Source organism: Apium graveolens, chromosome 4 (genome assembly GCF_009905375.1).
Source record: "Apium graveolens cultivar Ventura chromosome 4, ASM990537v1, whole genome shotgun sequence".
NCBI lineage: Eukaryota > Viridiplantae > Streptophyta > Magnoliopsida > Apiales > Apiaceae > Apium > Apium graveolens.
In genome coordinates this window covers 288,376,372-288,395,313 of record NC_133650.1, presented here as the reverse complement: position 1 = coordinate 288,395,313, position 18,942 = coordinate 288,376,372, and the positions used below count along the sequence as shown (strand labels likewise).

The 18,942-nt window shown below is 35.0% G+C and overlaps 2 protein-coding genes across 5 annotated transcripts; one reads left to right on the top strand and one right to left on the bottom strand.

The window, feature by feature from the left end:
• The first annotated feature begins 779 nt into the window (after positions 1 to 779).
• LOC141721165 (calmodulin-binding protein 60 C-like) lies at positions 780 to 7,280 on the top strand. 4 transcript variants are annotated; one of them, XM_074523931.1, is made up of 9 exons: positions 780 to 928; positions 1,219 to 1,340; positions 1,822 to 1,897; positions 3,048 to 3,112; positions 4,120 to 4,613; positions 4,713 to 4,873; positions 4,950 to 5,153; positions 5,521 to 5,749; positions 6,264 to 7,280. In XM_074523931.1, exons 2-9 carry the CDS (start codon positions 1,219 to 1,221, stop codon positions 6,851 to 6,853), a joined length of 1,941 nt encoding a protein of 646 aa, XP_074380032.1. In that variant the 5' UTR covers positions 780 to 928; the 3' UTR covers positions 6,854 to 7,280. The 4 variants fall into 4 exon arrangements, with proteins under 4 accessions (XP_074380032.1, XP_074380031.1, XP_074380033.1 ...); XM_074523930.1 differs by having other exon boundaries at positions 829 to 984; XM_074523932.1 differs by having other exon boundaries at positions 855 to 984; positions 1,230 to 1,340.
• Positions 7,281 to 7,690: 410 nt separating this feature from the next.
• On the bottom strand, positions 7,691 to 11,404 carry LOC141721167 (anthocyanidin 3-O-galactosyltransferase F3GT1-like). The gene is made up of 2 exons (XM_074523935.1): positions 10,814 to 11,404; positions 7,691 to 8,675 (listed from the first exon to the last, which is right to left on the bottom strand). Exons 1-2 carry the CDS (start codon positions 11,298 to 11,300, stop codon positions 7,792 to 7,794), a joined length of 1,371 nt encoding a protein of 456 aa, XP_074380036.1. The 5' UTR covers positions 11,301 to 11,404; the 3' UTR covers positions 7,691 to 7,791.
• Between the last annotated feature and the right edge of the window lie 7,538 nt (positions 11,405 to 18,942).

The window sequence follows — 18,942 nt, the reverse complement described above, 5'->3', positions numbered from 1 at the left end:
TCGGGTCGGGCTGAAGGCGGGGCTTTGCCTAAAAATATAGGACCCGTCAAGGTCCGAAGCCCGGGCCGGGATCGGGCTTTGACCGGGCCGGACTTGACCGAACTTTAACCGGATCGGGTCGGGCCAGATTTTCGAGCCCAGACTTTTTGTGCATCTCTAATTGCACTATTTGTACTATTTGAGTTTTTATTTGGCAGTAAAGAAAATGCATGACTTGTCTTTTATTATACCCTTGGTAGTTCTCCAGCTGATAGTTTTGCTTAGTTACTTAATTAGGAAGATCATGAATGCTTCATTTCTGATAATTAGAAAGATCATGAATTCATAAACTATTTTACCGATCACTTTCACTAATATTGAATTTGCTAATTTCCAACTAAATTAAAGATGCACTCAATTTCGTCTTGCGTATAAATTATATTTTGAAATCACGTTCATTGTTCGTTCAATTACAATTTGAAACGGATTCGAGTCAAACTTCCGGTCGTTAGCGAGTCATTTGACTTATTTCCGATCCCATGTTTGAGCTTTGTATTGTACTGTAATTGATGGAAAGAATAGAAATACTTTTAATTCCATGAAGAAAAGTCCTCCCTGGTCTTTGACTTTTAGAAAATAGAGAGCAAGAAGCCCATACATACATTTGTCATCCAAAACCCGTATCCATTTGCATCACCAAAGAGTCCTACATTTTTTCAGTTTAATCTTACGTCCCCTTTCTTACGTAACAAATACTAATAATTTCACATATAATTAATTAATAATATTTTATTTATTTATACATTATAATGAAAAATTATAAACAAAATAAATAAAAGAAAATTAAAGAGGGATTAGCACTACACAACTACTGCAACTCCGCCTAAAGCCTATTATAACCCTCTCCTCAGTCGTCATTCAAGACTTTCTTCTCCTCTGCCAAACACTCGTAAACTCATCCTCTCTCTCTCTCTCTCTCTCCCTCTCCCTCTCCCTCATTTATCCGTATGTAACTTTTCTCTTTTAATTTTATTGTTGAATTCAATTATTAACTTACACACACGAACTTATCTGCTCTTTAATAACAAACACACACACACACACACAGTTGATCTATGTGTTTGTGATTTGTTATATGTGTAATTGACTAGATTCACTCAGTTCAATTGCTACAGTACAGATCTTGTTTATTTGTATCTTTTATACAGGACTGGCTTGAGTGTGTGTAATTGTGTGTAGATGAATACTAGGTATATGGAAAGGACCAACTCTATGAGAGGTAAACGCAGTTTAGAGAATGATGATAACGATGACGATAAGGACAAGCAGCAACCCGAGCGCAAGCGTCCCGCTTTAGCTAGGTGTTTATTTATTCTTTTGATTTTAACTTGCTTTTTGTTTTTTGTTAATTGCTATTGTATCTTGTTTCCCCCTAATTTTAAGATTGATTGTGAATTATGACTTTTTTTTATAAATTCTAGTTGTTTTACGGGTTTTTTTTTGCTTAATTAGAAGTTCTTGAATAAAACTTAGATGAGATGTAGTTGATTTATATTTTTTGGTGTAAAGATCTGGTTAAGATTTTGGTTTATAAGTTCTTGTATCTTAGAAAGTTGGAAATATAGAATTTTTCTTTGTTTTTTAGTTTTTATTTACTCTGGTGTTTGTGGAAAGTTTGTCTTTTTGGTCTCAACAGTGTTGTAGGAGCTTTATGATTTATTTTTTGAAACAAATATTGGTATATATTTTGGGCCAAGGTCATATTATTGTACGGTTTTACTGTTTTAGCTCAAGAAAAGTAAATGGAATATTTGCATTATTTTTAAACATATACTCTTGCAGTGTGATTGTGGAAGCTTTGAAGGTGGATAGTCTACAGAAGCTTTGTTCGTCTCTGGAACCCATCCTCCGTAGAGTGGTATTAATTCTTGCTATACTACTTTCAAACCAGCTACTTCTATTTAAAATGAAAGGAAGGAGAAATGTTTTTGTCCTTTTATTATAGGAAGTTTATTCTCTTATAAGCATTCCCTGATGGTATCTGTACTATTTTAGGCACTGTAGTTTGACTGAGTATTGTTTGTTTCCTTGGTATATTCAAACGCAGAAAGTGACTTCAGAGCTCACATAGAAGTTAAAGTGTTTTATCTGAAAAGGAAGGAGAGCAGTTTTTACTGTTTTTTGTGTCCTTACCGATCGCATTTTCCACTAATGCAACAACCACTGATGCTTTGTTGTGTAAATACTAAATAGTTTATTTATTTTTATTTTGGTTAATAGTCAGTAGATAACATGCTTGCTAGATTGAATTTTTTGAAAAAAAAGTCATTAGCTAATCACGCAAGTATCTTTAAATGGTCGCAGTTCTAAATTATTTTCCAGAGTTGAGAGTCGACTTAGTAGCCAAGTGTTTTTCATTCTGCACTTCTCTTAATTCTTGTAGTTCTCGTGCTCTGATTCGTCATGATTTTTGTGTTGGAGTTAGTTTTCCACCCCCTTACTTTTCACGGTAAAGTGTAAAATGTTGGAGGTTAAGTTTCATGTGTATCTTATAGTGTTGCTGAGATAAATAATGATAATTTGAGATCTTAGAAGAGTATAAATAATGCAGGACTTTCCAGAAAGAAGAAACCCATTTGAGATTGGTAGGATCAGTATGACAGATTTTGGAAGTCCTCAAGTTCAACAATGAAGTTTTAGTTGATTTCAATAAATATATGATGATTAATTTAGAATCTCTATTGGAATTCCAGTTGAAGTTCATACATGGATTTAGAACCAATGTTGATTATAATTGCTTAGCAAGTTGTAGGAGTATAAATAAGCTTGCCAGACTTAATTATTTTTCAATTTTCTTTTATGACAAGAATCTAAATTATTAAAATTTTAGCCTTTACCCCTGCCTTCATTTGGTCAGAAGTTCTAATATTACCAAAATTAACTCTTTATATGTTCATCCTATGTTGTTCCACTGAATTTCACAAGTATTTATGCATAACCTTGAGAACTTAAATTGCTTTCATAAATATTGATGTTTTGAATCTTACCAGTGCTACTGTGCTATATAGGTTAGTGAGGAGGTGGAACGTGCTCTTGCAAAGTTGGGACCTGCTAGACTAAATGGAAATGGAAGGTTTGGATTACTCTCTCCATCTAGTTATATATGCCGTTGTAAATGACTGGAAATTTGTGTATGAGAGTGACATAAACCCTCTCATTTTGTAGACATATAGTTGTGCATATATTTTTAGATATCTGAGGACGTGTAAGCGCGTTTAGTTTTGTTAACACGTTTATATACCTGATTGAGCCCTTAAATTTAGGACTAGTAGACAGGATTACCTATATATATAATAAGTCATGTAAATAATAAATTTCTAGTTTCATTCTACATTTGCTCAATGCTGTGATTCACATTGATTGTAAATATGGTTTGTTTTTTAAGTCAACATTCGAACGTCATTGTTGATGTTTAAGACTATTTACAGATAAGCTGTTGAATTTCCTTTCTTTTATTAATTTTAGTTGGTTACCAAAAATATTCTAGATTCCAATGTGATTTCTACCTCCCAGTTTTTTACCCGGTCTTTAAGTTTCACGATCTCTATTTTTTAAGGTGCAGAGTCTTTACTTCCTTTCACAATTAGTGATTAGCAATTGAATTTACAGTTCCATGCTTTATTTGTGTGTTCTGCCTTCCTTTTTCAAGCTTGAAGAACTTTATTACCACCTGTAAATAATTTGAGATCCTTTATTTCAAAAGCTTTAATTTCGATGCATCCAAATTCACCAAATTAAAACATGCCATTTTTCAAGAGCCGATTCAGATATGGAAACCTGTGGATTCATTATTTTTAAATCCTGAAAACTATTGAGTAATTTGAGTGGCTCTCATTGGAGTAGTTCTGACATTAGTGACAAGGATAGCATTCGTCTTTTCCAAGATTAATGTTTGTAGCCGGAGATTTGTAAATGAATTTAGTTAACTCCGCAGGACTTTTCAAACTTTTCAATTGGGCAGGTTATGTTTTTTGATTTTCTGAAAGGCCTAATTGACATTTCTGCTCTGTGTATTGTAATTTTCTCATGACTTTTTAGATGCTTTATATACATATTCACTTACTTTGTACTTGGGTTTAGGTCTTCACCAAAGCGTCTTGAAGGGCCTGATGGCAGAAATTTGCAACTCCACTTCAGGTCAAGGCTTTCTTTACCCTTATTTACTGGAGGTAAAGTTGAAGGGGAGCAGGGTGCTACTATTCATATGGTCTTAGTTGATGCAAACACCGACCATGTTGTTACATTTGGACCTGAATCAACTGCAAAGCTAGATATTGTTGTACTGGAAGGTGATTTTAACAATGAAGATGATGAAGATTGGACTCAGGAGGAATTTGAAAGCCATGTAGTAAAAGAACGTGAAGGAAAGAGACCCCTGTTAACCGGAGATTTACAGGTGACACTCAAGGAAGGGGTAGGGACTCTAGGAGAGCTTACATTTACTGATAATTCAAGTTGGATAAGGAGCAGAAAGTTCCGACTTGGCCTGAAGGTTTCCTCTGGATATTGTGAGGGCATTCGCATACGTGAGGCAAAGACAGAAGCTTTTACTGTTAAAGATCACAGAGGGGAATGTAGGCTGCTCTGTGTTTGTTTGATCTGTCCATCATGGTTTTCATGTTATTCGTTTACGTGATAATTTTTTTATATATTTCTTTTTATTACTTTTGTAGTGTACAAGAAACACTATCCTCCTGCCTTAAATGATGAAGTATGGAGATTGGAGAAGATCGGAAAGGATGGATCATTCCACAAGAGGCTTAGTAAATCAGGAATATTTACAGTTGAAGATTTTCTTAGACATGTTGTCAGAGATCCACAAAAACTAAGAACTGTATGTTTACATGTTCTTAATAAGAAAGCTGCACATGCGTTGTAATTGTTTTCTGATATCCTACCTTGCCTTGCAGATTCTTGGAAGTGGTATGTCGAATAAAATGTGGGAAGCTCTTTTAGAGCATGCAAAAACTTGTGTTGTGAGTGGGAAACTTTATGTATATTATCCCGATGAGACAAGAAATGTTGGTGTTGCTTTCAACAATATTTATGAGCTGACTGGGCTTATAACTGGCGAACAATACCAGCAAATTGATTCTCTAACTGATAGCGAGAAGGTTAATCATCCTCTTTGTACAGTCTAAATAAACTCCATTTTAATATTTTAGTGACAACGGCATTAACTGTAGTGTCCTATCTAAATTTTCCTGACCTGGTACTTTCACCTTTTCAAATTCTATTTTTATGTATTGTGGCATACTTTTTTTTGTTCTGCGGCAAGTACATTGCCATCAAGTTACTAAATTAATATTGATACAAGTTGTCTTGCTGATTTCCTATACTGATCAGTCAGACAGTCACTAGTGCATATAAATACATGTAGACACTTGTTTTCTGGTATATTTTTAACTAGGCTCCGAAGTACTTTTTCTTAATTTATATATTAGTATCTAATAAATATATTAAATATGGATCTGTTGACAGGTATATGTGGATACTTTAGTGAAGAAAGCCTATGAAAACTGGAACCAAGTTGTAGAGTATGATGGAAAATCACTCCTGAGCTTCAAGCAACTTAATAATGCATCTCAAAACGAACTCCCAATGCGTCCAATAGAGTATCCTAATGCTATGGGTCAGATGACTCCACAGCGGTTTGCTGTTCCAGTTCCTTCTCAACCATCTACATTGGATCCAAGCCTATTGATGCCTGGTGAGCATGCTTATCTTAATTTTCAGTTGCCATTCATTGAATGCTTTGGTACAAGTCAGTCAAATGTAACCTGTTCCCCATGTATATGTGGCATACTAATTTGTAACATAGACTTCAGAACACTAAGTAAACAATTGTTGGATCTTAAATGTGATTTTGGTGTTCAGATATTATAGTCGCTTGAGAGAAATTGGTGTAACATATATATAATGATGAAGATCACCTGGGAGATATCCACCACGAACTTAAAAGAGTCTGCTATTCCCCTTACTAAGATAATAAGAAAGATAGTCGTGTGAGAAACGATTCAAACCAAGATCTTGAAGTTTATTTGTGTGACCTGTTCTGAATCATTGAATTCTAGGTCTGGATACCAGATTCGAGTGTATTAAGTATTAACCCTATTGGCTACTTGTTGATTCCTGCAAATTGATTGGTTATGTGACTCAGATAAATGTCCACACAGACTAATATGTGATAAATGAGGATGTTAATTTTATTTATTTTCTTGCAGATACCGGTTTTAATGACAACCTGGCAACTCGATACGCAAGTCAGGCACAGTACGAAAACTCAGGTTCTCGCCCTCAATATGGTAGCACTTCGTTTGTTTCACAAGACCAGCAAATTAATCACTCGCACCAGATGCAAAGTAATAACTATGATAACAGGGTGGGTCTTGCACTTGGCCCGCCACAATCTTCATCATCATTCCAGACGCTCCACACCTCTGCTCAGCAGTCCAATCTTAACCCTTTTGATGATTGGTCCCAAAACCAGAACAAGGGCGTTGATGAATTCCTATCGGAGGAGGAAATTCGTGTTAGAAGTCACGAGATGCTGGAAAATGAAGATATGCAGCACTTGCTTAGACTCTTTAGCATGCAAGGTCATTCCTCTGTAAATGGCCCTGATGATGGCTTTTCTTTTCCATCATTCGCGCCATCACCATTACCAAATTTTAGTTTTGACGAGGATCAGAATCGCCCTGGAAAAGCTGTTGTGGGTTGGCTGAAAATCAAGGCAGCAATGAGATGGGGGTTCTTTATTAGAAAGAAAGCGGCTGAAAGGCGGGCAAAGATTGTACAATTAGATGATGACTGATCTTCAGGAGAACATGTCAGGTAACTGGATGGTCTTTGCTGCATGTACGTTTCCTGGTGGCAGGGATGCTTTTATCAGTCCAGGATATATCCAGCTCTAAGTCCACAAAACCATAGTCTTTGATGCGACTTTAGAACTCAGATCTGTGGCAGATATCAAATATTTTCAATGTACAGTCATCTTTACAGTAATGTTATTTGCTCATTTCTGTCGAATCTGGTTTGTATATGGGCACTTCTGGACCCAAGAGTGATTTGTTGTTTTCTGTAGTTTTTGTTCTATACAATTGTTTTGGCTTACTAGGATAACAATTGTGATTCGCACATCAACCTGTAACCAAATTTATCATGGCTAAATAATTGCATTAAAATATAACTATCTGATTTGTAGTGAAGTTCGACCTCCTTTCCGGTAGATTCATGTTTCCTGGGAAATGAATATTGGCATCATTTTAGTACCCCAAGTGTTGGTCCTCTTTTTTCTTTTGTACTTTATTGTTGGAAAATGCTATTGCACTGATACTTGAGACGAAGTAATCTACGAAGCTGGGTTTGGCTCTAACATTACGAAGTGCTTTAAAGTTAAACGAAAATGATACAGCCAGGTTTTGGACAAGTGACCTTCAATTGTGAGATTGATAATACAATGAGTTGAGTTGAATGCAATTATATTTACTTTTCACTCTGTCCGAAAGCCGGTATAATTCACCCGTAGGTGAATGAAGCACAAGACTTGACAAATGACAATTACATCCATTGAGAAAGCAGATACAAAGTAGAATTTTACATTTGGAAAGAAAAGTTGCAAAATCAGAAACTGCCACAAACGTTGGGCATAGGAAGATAATAAGATTTTTAGTTATTAATTATTATTATTACATGAGATCAAGATAACTTGTACAACACAATTAATACGGGGATGATTATATTGTATGCAATCTAATTTGGTACATACTTAGTGATCTCTTTCAGTAGCTCCTCAAAATTTTGAGATGAGCTACCATTAGGTCCAACAGCCTTGAATGCGAGATCCTTCAGCAATGTGATTTGTTCTCTGACTTCTTCCCCTTTCTGTTGCGACAAAACTTGTTCTAGGGCGTGTACAGTTCCTTCTTTGGTAAAAACACCACCACTAATTTGCACACCAATTTTCCATACATTTTCAACCATCCATGTGTTTATTGAATGATCTCCAAAGAACGGTCTGCAGATCAGTGGCACGCCAGCTGCGATGCTCTCCAACACCGAGTTCCATCCCCCATGCGTTATAACAATTCCTGCAGCACTATGAGACAGAACTTGTACTTGTGGTGCCCATGCCACGATTTTTCCAGTTTCTCTAGTCCTTTCCAAAAATCCTGGTGGCAAATGTTGCTTCAAGTGATCTTTCATTGACCATATAAATGGAGTTCCACTTGACTCCAGGGCTCCAGCTAATTCAGCTATCTCATTTGGAGGAAGCATCGCTACAGTTCCAAAGCCTATGTAGGCCACAGAACTGGGGTTTTGCTTGTCTAGCCACGGTATGCAGCCATATTCATCTGAATATTGTAATGCTGGTGGTGATGTAAGGTTAAAAGGTCCTACATTAAGAATCTTGTTGAACTTTGAACTAAGATCTTTCATGAGGTCAGGGTCTAGTTCTTCGAATGAGTTCATTGCCAGAACACATGCCCCGGGTAATGTTTGCCCCATTTTATGTAGCATTACAGAGAAAGGAGACTCTAAGTTCCCAAACACCACTCCACCAGGCAAGTCACCTAATCTTAGTTCAAAAAATCCAGGAATGAAGTTTAGCTTTTCATTCATACGTCCTTCTACACCTACATCAAAAGTGCAGATAGATCACATTTCTTGACTAATATAATATTTAGCTTCTACCTTTTCCGAAGAACAAAACAACAAAAAAATCAATGAAACTAAAAATGAATACATATTTTAAAGAGTAATTGGCAGTTTGTAACCCATTTTTATTTTCATTTTTGCGATTTGGGTCTACATTATTTTCTCCGTCAACTTACACCCCATAAAATTAATTTCGCTTCTATTTGCACCCCATTGACGACTTTCCATCCATGTTGACCGTTAACTTTAACGGAATCGGGGGCATTTCAGTAAATTACTAATTAAACCAGAAGAAAATAAGAGTATTTGGCACTTTGTAACCCATTTCTTTGGGCGTTTTTTCAATTCGGGTCTATATTATGTTTCCTTGCAAGTTGCACCTTTAACTTTGAATTTCGCTTTGTTTTGCACCCCGGACCGTTTTTAACTTTTAATCAGGGTTAAAATCAAAACTTTCTGGTTTCCAAGAACAAATCGCCGGATCCTTAGATTTCTCAGTCCAAACCAACAAATAAATACATGAATCGATTGTAAATAGGGCTGAGCAAATCGAACCGAAAAACCGAACCGAACCGTACTAATTCAGTTCGGTCCTGATTTTTCAGAAATTCGTTCTATTCTGTCCGGACCAAATAGACCGAAATAAAATTCGGTTTGGACCGATTCTTTTAAAAAATATTTCGGTCCAGACCGAATAGACCGAATAGACCAAATCATAAATACTATAATTTTATATTATATATTTACATATATCTAAAAATTATAATCATAGTTTTTAATTTGTAATTATACTCGTACACTCTTAGAACTCTACTTATCATCTTACTTTAATTATATTTTAGATTTCATATTTTTTGGTTTGAAATTTTTAATAAAATTTTCTTTTTTTAAAAAAACTCGGTCCGTTTGATCCAAAACCGGGCCGAATCGAATTATTTAGGTTTGGTTGGTCCGGTCCGGTCCATAATAAAATTTCAGTCTGGTTCGATCCAAGAAAAAAATGATAATTCAGTTTTTCGGTCTATTCGGTTCGGTGTGGTTTTGGACCAAACCGACCGAATGCTCAGCCCCATTTACAAATAACAAGCAAAAGATATTTGTAATATCAAATTTCATGAAAAATGCCCGAAAATCAAACCCCCAATTCGAAATAAGAATCCTAGAATCGAGTTTAATTTTTTATTTAGCGAATATGGACCGGCCTATTAAATATTCGCTCCATTCATATCCGCTAAAACATAATCACTGATCTGGTTTGCTTAACATAATCACCCTATACATATTTCGAATTGGTGGTTTGATTTCCGGGCATTTTTCATAAAATTTGATATTACAGGTAGTTTTTACTTGTTATTTGTAATGGATTAATGTATTTATTTGTAGGTTTGGATTGAGAAATCAAAGGATCCGGTGATTTGTTCTTGTAGACCAAAAAATTCCGATTTTACCCCTAATATAAAAATTAAAACGGTCCAGGGATGTAAAACAAAGCGAAATTCAAAGTTAAAGGTGCAACTTGCAAGGAAACATAATATAGACCCGAATTGAAAAAACTTCGAAAGAAATGGGTTACAAAGTGTCAATTACTCTTATTTTCGTCTATTTTAATTAGTAATTTACTGAAATGCCCCCGCTTCCGTTAAAGTTAACGGTTATCTTGGATGGAAAGTCATCATTGGGGTGCAAATAGAAGCGAAATTAATTTTTATGGGGTGCATGTTGACAGAGAAAATAATGTAGACCCAAATCGCAAAAATGAAAATAAAAGTGGGTTACAAACTGCCAATTACTCTATTTTAAATCAACAAAATGGTTAAATTGACTTCTACCTATTAAGTTAAGATGAAAAAGGAATTATACATAAGACTGTTCCCTAGTCACTTGAAAGATAATACTTCTTTTAAAAGATTAACACTTCTTTCAAATACAAGTGAAGCTCAAATGAGTATCAACTAAGGTTATTTAAAATCTGCAGATATGGTAAAAAATGAAAAATTCTAGGCAAATTCAGTTTCCATGATCTCCGTAATCTTCTACGCGGGCCAAGATTATTTAATGATAAATTTATGCATGCACAATGGGAATAAGCAATAGCAGTATAAAAAGCAAAAATTACCTTCTAGTCCAACAGTTTGGCGAATAAGATCAGTATAAATGTGAGTTGAAAGAGAGCAAGCCCCGGAGGTCCAAAGTGGCACCCATGGCACACCAATCTCTTGTGCCAAATCACATGAAAACCACAAAAACGCGTCCGCAACCAAACAAGTGATCTTGCTACCAGAATCCGCAGCTGCCTTCTCCACACCTCGCCGGAACTCATCCGCAGCCACAGCCAAGAACAAGCTAATATCCTCTTGAGGTTTCCCAGAGAACACATATCCGGCCTCCACGCCATCATAAACATCAAATGGAGTTATATTACTAGCAACAGTTGATAAATCTGAAAACAATGTGTGGTTAGACTTGGCTGTGTTTAAAAATGTGAACTTCACATTTGGAGCAGCCCTGGCCAACCGTTGTACGAGGCCAAAGAGGAGACCAGCGTGGGTAGCAAACGGAAAAACAAGAACGGCTACATGGGGTTCCATATTTGTACTACCCATTTGTGTTGTATGAAGTGAAAGCTACTATAACTGATATTTTCTTCTATGACAAAGATAAAGATTTAGCACATGCACACAAAATCTAAGAATGTTTCAAATGATGTGCATTTAGAGGAACATATTTATATGTTGTATTAATGTTGTGATCAGCAGGGCTGGTGTTGTGGTGGGTGGTAAAAATGAGTAAATCTAACAAACTGGCAAGTTAAAAGGCTACTCTCCAGTCAAACCTCAAGTTAGCTAGCTTCACTCACCGGGTAGTTGAATATACAAGATCTGAAAATGCGATAATTTAGTAACTAAAACAACTAATGTCAATGAATCAACATGAACTGGCAATTTTTTTTGATAATTTAGCTTATTACTTTTTTTATGATAAGTAAACAATACTATTAATAGAAGGCTCAAACATTAAAAAAATAATCAAAATTTATAAAACACATAATAATCCAATTACATATTCCCCATAACAATTTCCTTAGTAAAACTATCATCGTTAATCTTGGATTGCGAAATATCCCAGCTACATCCTTAAAATGTACACCGTTTTGCATAGAAAATTTAAAAATAAACTGTAGCAAAAAGAGTATCATAATCATTAAAGCATATATGAATTTAACCGTAGAAGCATATTCAAATTTGTCAGAGAACCAATTTCATAGATGTCACGTGACTCTATAATAAGTAATACTGATCAGTTTCTTTTACAGGCAGGATACAGTAACTTTGACCTTTTTAGAAGTAAATTTAACTCATTAAACCATAAAAATAAGGTTCTGTTCTACAAAATTTTGATTTTATCTGCAATTACATACTACTATCATTTAGCAATATTCAAGGAATTTTTTTTGTAGCACTTGCAATTTCTTCTTCTTTTTTTTTTGATAAAAAGTAGTTAATGTTCAATGCAAATAAAATAAGCTTATGAAGACTCTGGTTTCCAAATGGAAAGAAAAGTACGAGACCCTGCGGGAAGGACAACTAAATAAACATTGCCATGGTAAAGTTTTTTTAACAACCTATTACATTGTTTAGAGAGTGTCCGACACACATTTTAAGGTACATATAAAGTATAGTTCTGTAATTTTTTTTTACAATTTTATTTTTCTGAATAAAAATTAAAAAATTCAATTTTTATTCAAAAAAAGAAAATTGTAAAAATAAGTTACATAACTATACTTTTTATGCACCTTAAAATGCGTGTCGGACACTTCCTCAATTGGAAGGGACTGAGGGAGTACTTTTTTATCATTACATTACAGAAAAAACTGGAATAGACATCACTCCTTTTACGGCGATTATAAAAAACCGATATAAAAAATATTTTTTGATATCGGTTGGTTTTAAACGGATGTTAAAAATTATTATTCATATCGGTTTAGGACATGATCATTATCTATTACTGCTTTTTTAAAAATAAAAAAAAGCACAGGGAAAACTTTACTTATAAAAAGTTTTAGTCCCCCTTTTCTTATCTCTCTCTCCTCTCACATCTCACTCTCTCCTCTCACAGCTTACACTCTACGCGACCTCACTCTTGTCTCTCTCGTGTATCTCCATCACTCGCCTGTCACCTCTCTTTCATCTTAGCCCGATACAAGCCCTAATTTCGGTAACCCTCAAACAATTTCTTAATCGAGTAAAAAAAATTAACGTGCAGCCTGAAAAGTGTTATACAACCCGAATCGAGCCAAGTTTTACACGAATCGAGCCTTGTTTTATACGAATCAAACCCTAAATTTGTAAGTATATTTTCAGTTAAAATTGATTTTTTTTTCATCTTTCGATTCGTGTGTGTCTGTGTATTTGACAGATTATTTGTGCATTTGTGTATCTTTGTGAATTTATGTGTATAAATTATTTGTCATTTATGTGATATGTGATTTTGCTGATATTTTTGTGCTAATATTCTCGTAAGTATTTTAGTAATGTTGTTTAAAGCGATTAATTAGGACTAATATACGAGGTGGTTGTGTAATTTTTGAAATGCACTTGAGTAGCCTACATGTCAGTTGTGTGCGGCTGCAATTTTAGTTGTGTATGAGTTCGCGTACCTTACATCTGGATTGGATTTGTTTGTGGTCATGTCTCTATTTGTTTGGTTTTAGTTAATCATTTCATAAACGTAGACTAATCGAGTATTTACACTTCTCTTATTACATTAAACAAGTAATCACATGTTATTATAAATTTAGGTAGATGTACAAAACAAAGCAAGAAAGAAAATATAAGTTGAACGGAGCTTTTCTTGTTCATATTCAATTTGATGTACTTCAAGTAATAACTGGAATTAGTTGATAAATTGTGAAATGAGCAATCATGGTAATTATCAGAATAAAATTATGAGTTGTTATTATATAGTCAAAAATATGATTAACTGTTAGTAAATTATGAGTTTTTATTTGATATTTGAAATTATGATCAGGTAGGTTATATGGATAAGTCATGGATATTTGCAGATAGGGATTCACTTGGGGTTGATTTTTTTTTGATATATGCTGAAGAAAACTGTAAAGATCCTAAGATGATACTCTGTCCATGTCGCACGTTGCTGCAATTTTAAGAAATTCTCCGTAAAAATCATTATAGGTCATTTATATGAAAAGGGTTTTAGTTTATGGTACGTTGATTGGATTTGGCACGGAGCTAAAGCTACCTGTAGGTCATCAGCTGGTAGCACAATACCACCTCCGTGTTCGGAAAATATTGAACAGAACATTGAAGAAAATGTTGTTGCATCACAGGTAGGTGATATCTGTGAAGCAGCATATAACAACTCGGGTAATTTGGGTGATGATTGTGATAAGGATTCAGAGAAGTTTAAGAGGTTTTTGGCCGATGCCGAACAACCTTTGTTTGAAGGCAACAATTGTAATAAATTAGATTCGATGCTCAAGTTACATAACTGGAAAGCAAGATTCGGTATTAGTGATAGTGCCTTTACGGATTTACTTTCTTCTATTGGCTTCTTACTTCCTAAAGATCACGTCTTGCCAAGTAATGCATACACAGCTAAGAAAATCCTATCTGATTTAAGTCTTGAGTATATTAAGAGCCATGCGTGTCCGAACGAATGCAATCTATATAGGGGTGTAAATTTTGATTTTGTCGAGTGTCCCAAGTACCGCATATCTCGATGGAAGTTAGGAAGGGATGGTAAATCGAGAGTTAACATCCCGGACAAAGTTATGTGGTATTTTCCAATCATTCTAAGATTTAAACGGATGTTTAAGTCTAATTCTACCGCTGAGCTTATGACTTGGCATGATAACCAAAGAAGTCAAAATGGGCAGATGCGTGATCCAGCCGACTCTCCTTCATGGTGGTATGTCGATTATAAGTGGCCATAATTCGGTAGTGAGTCGAGAAATTTTCGATTAGCCATGGAGGCAGATGGTATAAACCCCTATAACAATGGCTTGAACAATAGTTATAACTAGGGCTGCACAAGAGGCTAAAACCGGACCGGACCGGCCCGTACCGGACCGGACCGGACCGAGGACCGGTTTTTTTGGATTATGTGGACCGGAGACCGGACCTGCTTAGTTGCGGTCATGGGACTGGACCGGACCCGAAAAAAACCGGCCCGGACCGGCCCGGACCGGAATAGACCTAATAGATAGGTGAAACATCTATTATTCAGTCAGGTTTTTTCTGCTAACTAATAGACCATACCATCCTTTTTATATAAACAATTCAATAGGATGGTGGGGTATTAACCCCAAATAAACAAATTAATGGATACACAATTATATAATATGAGCATTTTAAAATCCTGCATCTCAATTTGACCAACCAATACATGAGAGTAGAATGAAATAAAACCTTGCCTGCCATAAACACAACTGAAATTTGATATTTTTAATGAAGAAATGATTCAATGACTACAAAATCATTGAAAAAGTTATTCACTTTTTATTCCATATGCAGAAAGCAGAATTCAATCATTTGCATTTCAGCAAACATTTAGATAATATTAATAAAACGAGCTTAATGGTACCAGACTTGAAATACAAGAGATTAACTAGTGAATTGCTTAAAGAAATATGTGTAATGATCTAAATAACTACAGAATCACACTTCTTATACGTTCTCAAAGAAACTTATCCACATGATCCTGTACTTCTGTCCTGTTGTGTGGATAAATCTTGGTTCAGTCAAGACCATGATTGTTCTTTCTGCAGTTGCCTGCAGCCGAAGAGTTTAATACGATGCTAAGAAAATTTTACAGCACCCTCACTCTACAATAATAACCTGAAGCATTCATCTGCAAAATAAAAAAAAGTATTAAACATTACACGATGTTAAGAAAATTCTCCACATTAATCTTTAAGGTTGTATAACTAAAAGTCCAGGGCTCTCTTCCATGTTCTAGCACCTGAAAAATAACTCACCAAAACATAATTATGCAGAAAATGTGAACAACAGAGGAAGAGATTGATACTTCAAATTCAACGACTAAATATGACAACAATAAAAATGAAGTAAAATATGAAAATTACCTATTTTAGCTTTACCGAATACCTACATCTCTTCGTATTCGTCTGAGACATAGATCATGGACTCATCAGTTCCATTCTTTTGCATATCTGTGTAGTTAAATAAAATAAATGAGAACAAATAGTACAAGATAATAATTTTTTATATATCATATTAATATGAAATACTTATACCTTCTTCCAAGTCCTCTAACTCTTTCAATGATTCCTCGACATTCACAACTTTGTCCCTATCATTTTTCAACTTTGCACGAAGCCAATCTTGCCCACAAATAAGACCTTGCACTGTCTTTACTTTCAAACAAAATTTCACAAATAAATATACCAAATGAAGAAGCAAAAAACAGATTTATAATCCAAATATAGATATTAATCTATTATATATGACCTTGGGAGTTAGAGAGCTTCTAAATTGATCAAGGGTTCTTCCTCCTGTACTAAATGTCGCTTCTGAAGCAACTGTAGATACCGGCATTGCTAAGATATTACGCGCCATGCGTGCAAGTATCGGAAATCTTGGGCTATTAAGTTTCCACCACTTTAATATTTCTACATCATCTTCACCTCCTTCTTCATTCAAATACCGCTCAAATTCTGGCCTAGTACTCATATATTTTCCCTTTGACCCCGTTAATGACTGAAACTTCTTGACTTTATCCAAGATACTACTTTTCATTGATTTAATGTCACAAGTTTTAGGTTCACTTTGACTATCTGGCTCAAAAAGAGGGACACTAGTAGGCGTATATAATCCCTTATACTCATCAAATAATTCATATGCGACTTGTTGTATTTGACATAACAAAGTATCACCATCGTTTTCACCATACATGGCATGAAGAGTAAATTGCAAGCCAACAATTTTCACATTCGGATCAAGAATGGCAGCCACATAAATCAACATATTAAATTTCTCCAAATTACCCCAATATTTATTGAACTTGTCTTTCATTTTGCGAACCATTACACACAAGTCTAAATCACTTGCTTCCTCTAAACCTTTTAATGTTTCTAAAGCGGTACCAATGTCAAACAATGCACTATTAGCTGTTACACTCAAAGAAGCAGATACATTGTTGGTTAGAATAAAAAACCTTTCCAAAAAGATAATAAGTTTGCGAACAAGATCCCAATCACTATCCTCATGAGGTCCTATATTAATAGTCTCCCCGTCCCCGAGATCTATTTCTTTATGCAACCCAAACATGCCAAAAACAGACTTAAATTTTAAAGTTGTTTCTAACATTTCATATGTAGAGTTCCACCGAGTAGGTACATCAAGTGACAACAAGGATTTGCTTTCTATTTTCAGAACTGATACTAAATCCTTAAATCTTTGTAGCCTAGCAGGAGATTTTTTCACAAATTTAACAGCAGCTCGAATCCTTTCAACGGCTTGGAGATTATTTTTCAATTTTAAACCACCCCAAACAATAAGATTAACTATGTGAGCGATACATCTCATATGCAAGTACTTTCCATTACTTATGGCACAACCTTTTTTTTGCAAATTTTCTACCAATTTACCACAAGCAACATCATTTGAGGAAGCATTATCAATGGTCACAGTGAAAAGTTTACTATCTAATCCCCAACCATTTAAACAAACTTCTATTACTCTAGCAATCGCATCACCCTTATGACTAGAAATTGGACAAAAATTTAAAATTCTTTTTTGTAACTTCCAATCTTTGTCTATAAAATGAGCAGTAAGACACATATAATTGATCCTCTGATTAGATGTCCATGAATCCGTAGTAACACACACTCTTTGGCACGATGATTTAAGAAATTCTTTTAACTTCTCTTTCTCTTTCAAATAAAGCTGAAAACAACCGCGAGCTACAGTCATGCGTGAAGGTAATACATATTCTGGAAAAGCTTTAGACATCATGTAATTAAAGCCGGGTTTTTCCACAAAGCGAAAAGGAAGCTCGTCTATGATAACCATATAACATAATGCTTCTCTTAGTTCACTAGCATTTAAGACCCAATTTTTTAACCTCCCCTGCCCTGGTTTATCTTCAAGATGTTCTAAAATTAGTTTTTTTTGTTTCCCTTTTCCTTCATTAGCGGGATTTTTCTGACAAGCAATCCAATGATTTCTTATATTTTTAGTACCATTATTGTTAGGATCAGCAGCATAAGTAACAGAACAAAACACACATTCGGCTCGACGCATACCTTATTTGCTAAGATATATCTTAAAATCTTTCCAATACTCTGCCTTTTGTTTGGTGGGACCTGTAAGATATTGACGTTCCTCCGTAACTCCATCTCCTGCTCCTAAACTTTTATTCTTTTTTTTGCGGTACAGGTACTTCTTCACATGAATTATCCTCAGAAATAGGCTGTTGTGTTGCACTGACTGTTTCTTGAGTGGGGTCTGCATCGTCTCTTTTCCGTTTGGATTGAATGGAGCTCGACATCTAGTGTAGAAGTAATGAATACAAGTAGTAATGAGAACTGAGAAGTTGAGCATATATCCTCAACAACAATTTTATTCAAATAAACTGTTTATTAAATTCTAAAGTTCACATCAATGTTCACATTGGAAGCAGCAAAGATTATTTATGCTGTGTTGCTTATACTCGGCAGAATCAAAAGAAACAGATCAGAAAATCCAATTTTAATGACTGATGTATTCGTAGTTACGTTCAAGACTTTAACTTCTATATATAAAATGGGGCATCTATGTAGCAGGAAGGGATTGTTCAGTCCTAAAGGTGGAGGCTATCATTGTTCATCGACAACCCCTGCCTTTTAAAATTTAACTCGGTGTGACATTGATAATAGGACAGAACAAGTTTCTGGTCCTGGATAATCTATCTTGTTCAGTAATGTACAAGAGACATAGTTATAGTTAGTTCAACGACAATAACTTGACTAACAACTTTCATATATCCATCACTTAAATTATCACATGTACAGATCAGATGTACTTGTTAGTCAGGGATATCATAATTAAAGAGAAGGATTCTTATTCAACTTACAAGCAATCACAACTTCGAGCTCCACAACAACAACCACAACTAGACTAAATAGCACATCGAAAACAAATTGCTCACTTGTTTATTCTACCATTGATTGTTAAAATTCTCATGGGCTAATACATCAAAAATAATACCAATAAGTAAAACTTG